General features: G+C 57.9%; 6 protein-coding genes across 6 annotated transcripts; 1 reads left to right on the top strand and 5 right to left on the bottom strand.

Annotated features, from left to right (window-relative positions):
- Positions 1-65: 65 nt before the first annotated feature.
- SPRG_00566 (hypothetical protein) lies at positions 66-412 on the bottom strand (the record flags this gene model as incomplete). The annotated part of the gene is made up of 2 exons (XM_012338792.1): positions 313-412; positions 66-263 (listed from the first exon to the last, which is right to left on the bottom strand). The coding sequence occupies exons 1-2, from the start codon at positions 358-360 to the stop codon at positions 66-68; spliced, it is 246 nt and encodes an 81-aa protein (XP_012194182.1). The 5' UTR covers positions 361-412.
- A 291-nt stretch (positions 413-703) lies between these two features.
- On the bottom strand, positions 704-3,349 carry SPRG_00565 (hypothetical protein; the record flags this gene model as incomplete). The annotated part of the gene is made up of 16 exons (XM_012338791.1): positions 704-892; positions 930-1,005; positions 1,058-1,192; positions 1,235-1,397; positions 1,456-1,622; positions 1,665-1,822; positions 1,867-1,937; positions 2,003-2,146; positions 2,192-2,277; positions 2,328-2,473; positions 2,522-2,590; positions 2,638-2,713; positions 2,768-2,846; positions 2,893-2,987; positions 3,036-3,145; positions 3,197-3,349. The coding sequence occupies 16 exons, from the start codon at positions 3,347-3,349 to the stop codon at positions 704-706; spliced, it is 1,917 nt and encodes a 638-aa protein (XP_012194181.1).
- Positions 3,350-3,803: 454 nt separating this feature from the next.
- SPRG_00564 (hypothetical protein) lies at positions 3,804-4,787 on the top strand (the record flags this gene model as incomplete). The annotated part of the gene is made up of 3 exons (XM_012338790.1): positions 3,804-4,086; positions 4,137-4,464; positions 4,514-4,787. The coding sequence occupies exons 1-3, from the start codon at positions 3,825-3,827 to the stop codon at positions 4,785-4,787; spliced, it is 864 nt and encodes a 287-aa protein (XP_012194180.1). The 5' UTR covers positions 3,804-3,824.
- A 173-nt stretch (positions 4,788-4,960) lies between these two features.
- SPRG_00563 (hypothetical protein) lies at positions 4,961-6,976 on the bottom strand (the record flags this gene model as incomplete). The annotated part of the gene is made up of 4 exons (XM_012338789.1): positions 4,961-5,361; positions 5,418-5,941; positions 5,987-6,323; positions 6,367-6,976. The coding sequence occupies 4 exons, from the start codon at positions 6,974-6,976 to the stop codon at positions 4,961-4,963; spliced, it is 1,872 nt and encodes a 623-aa protein (XP_012194179.1).
- A 389-nt stretch (positions 6,977-7,365) lies between these two features.
- SPRG_00562 (hypothetical protein) lies at positions 7,366-9,393 on the bottom strand (the record flags this gene model as incomplete). Its single annotated transcript, XM_012338788.1, has 3 exons — positions 7,366-7,757; positions 7,812-8,657; positions 8,703-9,393. 3 exons carry the CDS (start codon positions 9,391-9,393, stop codon positions 7,366-7,368), a joined length of 1,929 nt encoding a protein of 642 aa, XP_012194178.1.
- A 163-nt stretch (positions 9,394-9,556) lies between these two features.
- Positions 9,557-11,363, bottom strand: SPRG_00561 (hypothetical protein). Its single transcript, XM_012338787.1, has 6 exons — positions 10,938-11,363; positions 10,479-10,879; positions 10,332-10,423; positions 10,156-10,287; positions 9,858-10,108; positions 9,557-9,806 (listed from the first exon to the last, which is right to left on the bottom strand). Exons 1-6 carry the CDS (start codon positions 11,312-11,314, stop codon positions 9,677-9,679), a joined length of 1,383 nt encoding a protein of 460 aa, XP_012194177.1. The 5' UTR covers positions 11,315-11,363; the 3' UTR covers positions 9,557-9,676.
- Positions 11,364-11,482: the final 119 nt, after the last annotated feature.

Below are 11,482 nucleotides of genomic sequence, written 5' to 3'. Positions count from 1 at the left end.
TTTGCGCGTTCGCCGACACAATCGTGCGGGCAAACATGTCTAGCATGAGAGATCGCTATTTGAAATCACAGAAGCAGGAGGGTATTGTGTACCTGGGACAGAAGCGCGATGAGCGTCGCAACCGAGAGGAAGACGAGGGCGCCGGCGACGAGGTTGGAGAGAATGCGCGTCAGCGCCACGTACGATGTGCTCTTCTCGTTGGCGTTCTTGTCGGAGCGATGGCTGGCGGTCGAGCGCGCCGACGTTGACACTGTCTTGCCTAGCTGCCAGCCCGCGCTTTATACAGAGAGCCATGGACATCGAGGTGCGTACGTCTGACTGGAGGCGGTAGACCCACGAACGCAGCGGAATGACGACCATGGTGCAGCGTCTCCGTGCAAGCAGTGGATAAAAAGGCCACCAAGTTGAGAAATGTGACCTTGCTTGTTTGTTTTTAGGCGGTGGTTTCAACTAAGGGCCGATAAAACGCTTTTCAAGCACGCATATTTCAAGATGTTGATAAATACGGGACCAGATTGGTGTAGGTGAAAGGATACTCTCTCTCTCGGATTCTCAGGCTATCAATCATGCTACCACCCATGCTTAAATTTACGTTATCAACCCTGCTATGACCATGCGAACGCTATCAACCATGCTATTAACCCAATCCCTACCAAAGGAAACACGCTTGTGTGTACATTACTAGGGCGTATGCAAGAAGAAATTAAGAAATACAAGTGCCGCGGCTGTAGCTGTACGCCTTGAGCTTGTCGAGGGTCGTTTTGGTTTGCACCTTGAACATGTTGCTAGAGATGTAGCCGATAACGCGTGTGCGCCATGGCAGCCACGCCGGTGCAATCAGCGACGGCAGCAGCGCATAGATGCTAATGATCGCATAGTCGCTCGGCATGCTCTGTTTACGTCCAGCTGGGCCATTGCTGCGTCCGCACCATGAGCGAAATGCAATGCAACGAAAGCACGTACTTGGATTCGACGACGCACGCGTAGCCCATGAGGGCCATGGTGCTACACGCAGAGTACTTTTGAGAAGCCATGCGCTCGTCGAAACGTAAGGTACCTCGGCTTGCAAAAGATGCGGTTGCCAATCTTGATGGCATTCGACTGCTCGAGTGGCAGCGTCGTCAAGCACGTTGGTGGCATCACGTGCGAGAGGAACGAGTTGGTGCTGCACCAGCTCGTGTGCAGAAAAAAGCTAGCGTTGGAGGTGAGTCGTAGCCGTTTGGAGAATACGAACCGGCGGGAATAGACGATGCGGTGCAGCGTTCGCCAGCCGAGCGAGGCGGCCCAGGACGCAATCAGCGGCACGAGGATCTGCGACTCGAGCCACGTCACCACGGCGGGCGTGCCTTCTGCCACGTACGCACCCCTGGGCCATGTCGCATTGTTGATGTAGAGGCCTAATGCAAGAAATGTCATTCTTTTGACCGCCGACGAGAGCGCGATGCACCAATGAACGGCGGCGCCGCAAAAATGCGTTGTAGACCGTTTGAAACACCGCCCGGTCGCCCGCGCAGCTCCAAAATATAGCGGCAATCGACGCGTACATGTAGAGCGGCGCCGAGTACGTCAGACACTTTTGGCCAAGAAGTGACCGAAGGGGTCGGCACAGCCAATCCAGAAGGCTAGAAACGCTATAGCACAAAGATATGGCGACTGTTGCGTACCTCACTGCGAGAAGCCACCCAAAGGAAACGAAACTCGCCACCATGAGCGCAGAGAGACTCCAGATCTTGAAGCCATTTTCTGTAAAGAAGTAGATGCGCGAGACATCCATGTAGAGAAGGCCTGGCATCGCGTTGACAAGAATGCAGACCATGAGCAGCTACACCATCGGCGTTAGGCATCGTTGGTGCGGTCAAGTTGCACCTTGCGCCGCTCCAGACCCGAGAGAATCGCATACGTGAGCACGGGTTTCCCGCCCAACACACCCTTGAGGCCTAGAATGCGCTCACGCTTGTCAGCCTCCAGTCGTCTTACTAGCAAGGGCCGGTTCGATGTGTACCTTGATAGGTGGTGAGGAGGTCGCCGCTGAGCAGCAAGAGGGTCATGACGGCAAAGATGACTTGAATCGCAATGAGCTCATTGGCGTTGGCGACGTCGTGTCCGCAGTTCCAGCCCGGCACGATGGGTAATTTCGAGTGGGCACCTACGCGCGTTGTGCTTGGTACATCGAGCGAGAGAAATCAAGTACCTTGGCTCCAGCCCGTGAGTCCCAACGCCGAAATCTGTCCCGAGAGCTCTTCGATCTCCGTGTGGCACGCGGAGGTAACCAAGTACCTAATGGTTAGGATTACATTCCAGGCTGGGCAACTCGAATAGGAGCATACCGGTTGCCAAGAGGCCGCGACGTAATGATGTAGTCAGAGCCAAGGAGGTCGTTTTCAATGCCACCTGCTTGCGTGATCACTGTTCGCTTGACGTTCTCAATGAGGGGCGCCACAGATCCATCCGTGTTGACGTAGTTTTGGACAAGCTGTCACGGTCTGTGAGTCCATATTGCTGCTGTCGAATCTGAACGCACCTGCATGTCTGGCGTCAGGTCCGAGTAGAGCGTCATGAGGTAGACGCCTTCGGGGTACTTCTCGCGAATCTATCGTGTTTTCATCGACACAAATCCGGAAAATCGATAGAAAATACCGTCGTTTCCAGCATCATCATGCCCGCCACGGGCTGCGCGCCGTTGGTCGGCAAGCACTCGGGGAAGGCAGCGTATCTACTCGCATATCAAATTGGTACCATGACCAATATATACAAAACGCAGCAGTACCCGGCGATGAACTCGAGGTTGGCCCATCCAACGTCTGCGCTACCCCCAATGATGCACGTCGTAATGTACAGCGGGCTTGCTGCAAACATACATGAGCTCTGACATGTGTGACTGAAGCCACATACCTTTTGCGAGCTCGAGCGACCACTGCTGCGCGAGGGCGACGCCGACGGCCGTCCACGCAGCCGGTACGATCACGCTCTCCTCCACGGCCGAGCACCTACAACCTCTCTGCTACCAAGCACTTGACATGCTGTCGTCAGTGTACGTGTTGGGCACAAAGCCGTTGGCGTTGAGCATGCAGCTTTGGCCGTACGGCGCCCAGAAAAACCCTTCGGTTTGCGCATTCGCCGACACAATCGTGCGGGCAAACATGTTCTAGCATGAGAGATCGCTACTTGAAATCACAGAGGTGGGAGGGTACTGTACCTGGGACAGAAGCACGATGAGCGTCGCAACCGAGAGGAAGACGAGGGCGCCGGCGACGAGGTTGGAGAGAATGCGCGTCAGCGCCACGTACGATTTTTGGCTCTCTTGAGCGCCCTTCTCGTTGCGAGAGCCCGTTCCGACGCGCACCGACATGCTGCCACTGCCACCATGCTAGATGCGGCACGATATTGCATCGTTCTTGGACGAAGTACGTACGAAGGACTGGATCCGATAAGCTAGGCCGCGTGCGTTCTGCAGCATTACGTCACTTGTACACTGTTTCACGGCCGTTAAAGGTGTAAGAATAGAAAGGCTGCAAGGATGGGGCACTAGTATGGCGCTCTTGGACGCATTTTCGCCAATCAAGCAAAGTGGCTAAATTTGGCATTGACGATTCAGTGCACCTCGCGTCGATGTGTTGTCGATGATAATACTCACGTTCTTAGTTCACGCTGCGTTGCCTTCACTACAATGCGTCCTCGCTAAACTTGCCGTCCGAGAACGGAGCGCGTTCGGAAGCGGTTGGAAGCGTCTCCGCCGCGTCGGTTCGCGAGGTGGGCCCTCAAAATAGGACGCTCCATAGCATGCCGCACTTGCAGACATGCACTGCTTTGCGTACACGGTAGCAATGACCGCCATGGTCGCCGCACAGCTGGAGACGGACGGTGGCGGGTTCAACAATAGGCTCTGCGGCATCGACATCAACACGCTGCTGCCCTACGGTCCCGACACCCCCACGGCTGCCGTGTGCGCGTTTCGCAACTCGACGACGCGAGATTTGTATACGCACACCCGCGCCGCCGCCCGTGTGCGCAACAGTGGCAATCGTCTCTGCGGTGCGTGGCTCTGGGGCTCGCAAGGACACGTCGTCACGTCGTCGTCGTGCGTTGGTGCGCTTGCAGTTTTCATCTGCAACAAAATGCTCACATAAGGATACTAGGCCGCGGCCAAAGCGCGCTGACCGTCGACTTGAACGCCGAGTCGCAAACGTGCATCGACGACACGACGGTCGCGTGCAACGGCCAGACGCGGCTCCAGCATCCACCGCGTCTGTTGCACGTCAACCGCACGATCGGCTATGCCCTCTTGCAGCTGCACCCTGCCGATGCGCGTATAATCGTGCCATTGTATGGGTACCTCCAAGCGACACTGACGGTTGCTGCCGGCGCGCCCATCTACGTGGCAGGCCAATCCAGCAACAGCTGCAAGCGTCTCCTGACCAAAAACACCCAAGCCGAGTCTCTCGTCGTGACGCAAACCGACTTCAAGTTGGGCCCCGTTCACACAACGCATTTCTTATGCTGCTCTTTGGTGTAGGATGCCGTCGTGCTCGTCGACGAGCTTGCTTGCCTACGGGACGCAACTCGATATCCGGTCGCATGGGTCGCCCGTGCTGCTCCGAGAGACCCACACCGTTGTCGGTGTCAACGTCTGCGACGACAACGCAAACTGTCAAAACGCTGCCGTGCCAATGGCAACGATTGTCGAGGAACTGACGCCAAAGCGTCTCGTGCCGGCCAATGGTATCGCGTCCGGGGTCGTCCCCGTCGTGGCGACCTATCGGGACCCAACCAAGACGTACCAGAAATAACTCGTCCGTCGGTTGGAAATGAATACATTCGTTTTGCTTTTTCGCACCCCCGCAACTAGACAAGCTCGAAATCCAGCCCCAAAGGATACGTTGGTATGCAGCACGACCGCCGCAGCTTCTTATTATGCAAAATCCCTAACCCTATCCACTCTTGACACTGCCAAACGACAATATCATACAGCGTCTTCGTTGGACTGGGAGCCGCTGGACGAGACGGGAAGTGCGCACGTTGCTTCGATGGCTGCTTCGGAGAGCGCGCACGTGCGTGGCAAGCTTGCATTCGGCAACGAACTGAACACGTCAATCGGTTCGCTGCTGGAAATCGTCATCTTGTACGGAAGCGAGGCCGTGGAGCTTGCGAACGCGCCTTCGTGAATATCGGTGGAGAACGCATCTGTGTTGATGCCAGCGATAGCGTCCTTGTCGGCGAGCTGGAGGAGCCCGAACGCCAGAATGTAGCGCCCCGCCGGCAGCGTCATCACCAAGTACGGGTCGTTGCTCGAGATGCTGCCATCGTCGCTGCCCATGGACGGGAGCGCTCGTCTCAAATCGTCGCTCGAATAGATTGCGCCACCTACATATATCCGATGGAGATTGAGGTTCAAAGTCCAATCGCTAGCGCATCTTGACCGGGAAGGAGTTTGGAGTAGACACGCAATGTCGTGCCCCCGGTCGAGTACGTGATGCGGCAGTCGCGCATCACGTCAACGCACGTGTTGGACGTCGTATTGAGCTCGTTCACGACGACATCGATCAGAATCTTGGTCGGCGCGTGAACAACAAGCTCGTAACGATCCACAGTCGTATAGCGCGGTCGCCGGGGCACAACGCCTTGACGGATCGCACCAAAGTACGGTGGGTGGCGAAACGGCAGAGTCGGCGCCCGTGGAAACGCAACGGGATCTGCAAATGCAGAAATCGTGCCAAGGCCGTCACCCAGCGCGTTGGCGGGCAAGAGGTTTTGAAAGAGTAGGTCGCGTACAATGCAGGCCATTGGAATGCCCGCGTTGGAGCACGCGGCGGCGCCACAGTAGTGCATCGCCACGACCGTGTTGGTGGTCGCATCCAGAACGGGGGCGCCGGACGAGCCCGGCTGCGTGTCGGCATCGTACATGACCCCGCCTCGGTAAAACCCGTCGTTGTTGAGGTCACACCTACGATGCATCGTCGCGCCACGTCATCCGAGCGTAATCACCGACCCTTTCGAGGTGAGCCCCGTGATGGTTGTCGGCAACGTCGTCTGGTTCATGGACGCGATTGTCTTGCACCCGCCGTTCGGATGCTGCGGCACGTACACGCGCATGCCGCGCGAAATCGAAAGCGTCGGGTGCACTTGGAGGTACCCGTAGGTCTGCACGAGGCTCAGCCCGGACGAGAGCAACAAGAGTGTGTAGTCGAGGATCAAATTGGTGGTGACCCACGTCGCGGCCACGGACGCGACAGCGCCGCTGCACACGGTGTAGTCGACGTCGACGCCGCACCACGACGCTTCCGCGAGAAACTCGAATTGCACTTGCTTGGCATCGCGGGCACTACCTAACTGCATGCTAGGATATGCAAGGTGCATTTGAAGGTGTACCAATGCAGTGGCTCGCGGTGATGACGTGGCCTTGACTGCCCCAGAGCCAGCCCGTGCACATTTTGAAGCCTTCAACACCAGGTGTCGGCACCCAAATCCGCACGACGGGTCGGCTGTACGCGTACATGCTCGTGAGCGGCGACGCCGTTGTGTAGTTGCAGATTGCGTGGCTGCTGCGGGTGCCACAACCTTGCTCCTCGCTGCTGCTGCCCGCGTTCGAGGTCGTGGCATAATGGCCGCTGTCGAGACTGGTAAAGTAGCTGTAGCGATCGACGCCGACGCCGAAGCCGTTGTCGCAGTACGAGACGCTAGTCGTGCGCAGCAGCCGAAGGCGCCAGAGGTTGGCAAATAACCGCGGCGTCCAGAGCCCCGAGCTATCGCCGACGGGCGAGAGATGTGCCGCTGAGACATTGAAGATTGGTGCATCCACAGCGACAAGCTCAACGCTGTCGCCGGGAGGCAGCACAAGCGTTGCTATCCGAAAACGCATGGCGATCGCCGACTTTTCAAAATACGAGTCGCTGAGCCACCCCGACTCGAGCGGCTCGACGCAGCGGGGGCCAACGCCAGCGCCAATACCTTCCGTCGCCGGAAGAACGACTGTCTTCATGCTGCTCGGCGTCCCCAAGATTTGGGCGCCGCATGCCACCGCGATCACCGTCAGCACCCAGAGCCACATGGAGGCAAATCCAAAAATCCACGAAGCCAAGATCCCGTTACGGCGAAACCGAAGATTGTCGCGTTCGGCCGAGGTGCGCGACTTCGCTGCTTCTTCTGCTCAACATCCAGGACCAGTGTAACGATACCCGTCGATGCAAATATCATCCTGATGACGCGATACCAGTCCGTCCTGTAGTTGCAATAAAAAGATAAATAATGTCTTTGTGGCACCACCCCTTGGCGGTCCCTTCACCAGTGTCGCGTTTTATTCTTTTTTTGCCGAGGGGATGGATATCCTGGCACTGATTGCATCGTTATACGAGGCTGTACGTGCATTTCTCAGTGCATCTCGTACGAAGCATCGAGAATGGCTTCGCATTGACGAATGAGCGCTGCCTCGCCTTCCATGGCGCACTCGGCCATCTTTGGCGCGGCATTCGAGTGCTTAATCGTGAGGGGCACGGTCGCCGAGAGAGTGACGCGGTAGGCGCCGCTGTCGCCAGTCTCTGTGGCGACGCCCGAGCAGCCCAGAAGCTGGGTGTACGGGTAGCCATTACGCCCGCGCCTCGCGTCGGCAAGCCCGAGGTTTGTGGCGCCGATCGCAACCGTGTGCGCACCGGCGGGTAGCACCGCCACGAGATACGAGTCGTACGGCGAGATGCTGCCGTCGGCCTTGCCCGCATTCGGATCCACCGAGTCGACGTCATCGTTGGCATAGGGCGTGTACTGCACTACATCGTATCCACGAGTGTCAAGAATCAAAGACACGATAGAGCGATGCGTACCGGTGGAATCGTTGGAGAAGACGTAGATCATCGTGTCCAGATACGCAATGCGGCAGTCATCGTTCACATCGGCAAACGCCTGCTTGTAGCCATCCCGTTCGAACGAGAGGACGTCGACAACAACAACGCCGGGCGTCGCCAGCTGAAATGTGATGTGGTCGACATTCGTAGCCCATCCGTTTGCGAACGACCCGACTTGGATGATGACGCCGTCGATGACGGCCTGCTTTGTAAAGGGCGACTCCACGCCGGGGAGGTTGGTGCCATACGGGCTCACCGTCGGGTCGCTGAACGGCGGCACGAGAGGGGGCGCCCCGCTCGCGATGCCGTTGGGCGGCAAGAGATTGTGCCGTCCGAGGTCCTGCGTGATCCATAGCATCGGAATACCTGCGTTTCGGCAGGCCGTTGCGCCGCAATAGTGCAACGCCACAACGGTGTTGGTGTCCTTGCTCAGAACCGGCGACCCGGACGACCCGCCGTCCGTGTCCACGTTGTACGCGTAGCCGCCTTTGCGATCGCAGCCAGGCGTCGCGAGGCTCGAGATGGTCGTGAATTGGTCGTCGTCGTTGAGGTACGAGAGGAGTTTGCATCCGCCGCGCGGATGCTGCGGCATGTACACGCGCATGCCCACGGACGCCGGACTCGGAGCGGCTTGGAGATACCCGTACTTGGCCGGAAGGTCGGCCCGAAGCTTCACCAGCGTAAAGTCGAGCGTTGCATTCGTATAGATCAAGGTGGCCGTGATCGCTTCCGTGACACCGGCGCACACGCCATTGCGGTTGCCACTGCAGAGGTAGCTCTCGGCAACAAACTGAAACTGGGCGTTCAATGCGTCTGCCTCCGAGCCTACACAGGTGGGCTCACACTCTACCAGCGATTTGGGAGGCATACCAATGCAGTGGTGGTTCGTGATCAAGTGCCCGGCCGAGCCCCAGAGCCAGCCCGTGCAGCCCTCGGCCGACTGCGATCCAGGGTTGACAATAATACGCGCCACGGGCCGCCCGAACGCGTACATGGACTGGCGCGGCGCCGACGGACTGTACGAGCACGTCACGTGCTCGCTCTGGTCTCGTCCGCACACGTCTTGGCGCTCGGACGTCGCGTTGGCTTCAAAAATGACGTCTTCTTGCGCGGACGGGACAAACGCATCGAGCCGCACCCCATAGTTGCTGCTGCTGGCGTTCATGCACGGCGCGTCCAAGAGAAGGCGGAGCATCGTTTGGTACGTGCGCGGTCCTGCCACGTCGTTGAAGACCGTGTCGGGCGCGAAGAACGTATTGAGGTCGACGTTCGCACTCCCATTCGTTAGCAAAAGCGATGCGTTGGGTGGTAGCTTGAGGTACGCAAAGATGGGCATGATGGCCACAGTGACAAGGCCCCGCGTGTACGTCGACGCGAACCACGCGCCTTGCCAGCTCACGCGCGTGCCGGCTTCATCGCATTGAAACAACTGTGTCTGCTCGTGAAGAGAGCCCGCGCCAAAGGTGGAGCCGGTGATCGAGACGACGTTGGGCCATCGGGTAGCTTCGGCGAGAGCCGCGACGGCAGCCAGACTGCATCGGAAATGGAAGAGGAAACGCATGCCGCGTCGATCCGTGCGAATTCAGCAGTGAGGCGTTGATGCTATGGCAACGGTGTCGCAAAGAAGATGCGCATCGTCGGCGTTGGCAGTGCAACGTCAAACTCGATCCAAACTATTCTCCTCCGCGACATAACGCTAACAGTCAACGCATCGCCGCAAGAGTCAACGCAGCGACACAAGAGTCAACGCAAGAGTCAAGACAGCGACACTCCCACAATGTCGAATTCTCTTGTGGTACCAACAGTAGCGTTGGCGAGATGAGGTCGCTACGTCTACGGCGACCTCAATCGGCGTGGAGAATGCGCGAGTCGAACGCCGGCGCGTCGGTCGGTTTTTGGATCACGGCTGCCCACTGCATCATCTTCTTCATTCCATCGATCGTCATCATTTCAACGAGCTCCGGGTGCGACTGCCTATATATATATGCAGTTGAGCGCTCTCGCACCAGATCTGGCACGTCGTACCACATGTGGCACCACTCGTCCAACGAGATAAAACCGGGCTTCTCACGCTCGGCCTCGAGAAAGATTTGGTCCACGGCCAGCGGAATGTCCTTCTCAATTTCTTCAATGAGGTCGGCGAGCGCCTCGGATCCGAGTCTCATGGCTTTATCTCGCACCGCCGTGTCATTGGCACTCGTCGTTACTGCTGGCTGCAGCGCGCACTGCAACTCGATTTGCTCTTGGAGCAGCATGGGAAAAATGCCTTTGACCACCTTCGCAGAAACCACAGTCAAGCATGTCCATCGTCTTGTCTGCGTACTTGGAGGCGGCGGCGCATCGCGCGCGTGAGCTCGTCGTGCGAAATGAGACCGTCGCCGGTCGTGTCGATGACGTGAAAGAGAAAATTGGACTTCTCTTCGAGGGACCCGTGCAGCGTCAAGTAGAGCCCAATCTAGATACACGCAACTCAGAGACGCCAAGCGGAGGCGCACATACGGCAAACTCATCAAACGTGATCCAGTCGCGCGTGCGACGCGGGTCGTCGCTGCCGTGAAACATGAACGTCGAAAAGAGCGCCGAGGCCAGCGCTACATCCATGCATCTCAATTCTCAACGCTCTCGACAGCCCACGAAGCAGATTACCCGAATTCTTGTTTTGGCAGATGCGACCAAAGTCATCGCGAGCTGGCGACGCCTGCACCCACGACGACGCTTGCAGACCTTGGCACGCCAGAATGAACGCATCCAAATGCAGCTCCTTGCCGTGTGCGGTTGCGTGCGCCTTGTACACGCTGTCCAAGTTGGCCAAGTCGGTGGTGGTCATCTTGCCTTCAAGAAACCCCGGCGACGCGACCGAGGGCGGCGCCAAGCGCTGCGCGTTCTGGAGCTTTTGCGTGCGCCCAATGAACGCGTTGAGCTGTGTGCGCGCCACGTCATCGAAAAAGAGGCGCAGCGCTTGCGAGTGCAGAATGCTCGCGACTTCAAAGGTCACGCGGAAGTTGACTTCGCACGACGTCGGCGAGACCTCGCGGAAGCTCCACTCGCTAGCACCCGCGCCATGAGCCATGAGCCATGAGCCATGGTCGATATGCTAAAGACTACCTCTCGATGGACTTGAACGTGGGCGACTCGATGGACGTGATGAGGATCTTGTGCGGCGCGTGCATGAGCACGCGGGATCGATACGTCTCGGTGAAGATCTGAAAGCCGACCGTGAGATCGGCCTCCATAACGTTGTCGTTTGGGCGGCGCACGACGCGCGACGAGACACAGAACGGCAGGAACGACGCGTACGCGTCGACGTTGGCGACGACGTCGTACATCTCGCGGCACGAAAAAGGCACAACGCGCTTCTCCGTATGCGACTTGAGCAGCGCAGAGGCCGGCGAAAAGAGCATATTGGGCAGCGAGAGGAAGGACCGGCGGCTGGGCATGGCGGGAAGGCGGCGCGGCCCGGCCAAGTACGGGCGCAGCAGCATCAGTTGTATCAGGCGCAGCCGGTGCTACTACGTCGTGTGCCAACGGGACTTCACACTAAAATGGCGTCTAAAAATACCTCGCACAGTATTTACCGGCGCAAGCGATGTGGTACACCATTTCATGTACAACATTATTTATCTGATGAGGTAACACTAAATATAAAGACA

This window comes from Saprolegnia parasitica (assembly GCF_000151545.1).
Source record: "Saprolegnia parasitica CBS 223.65 unplaced genomic scaffold supercont2.2, whole genome shotgun sequence".
Taxonomy (NCBI): Eukaryota; Oomycota; class Saprolegniomycetes; order Saprolegniales; family Saprolegniaceae; genus Saprolegnia; species Saprolegnia parasitica.
The sequence above is the reverse complement of the archived record's forward strand: the minus strand, read 5'-3'. Positions and strand labels throughout refer to the sequence as shown.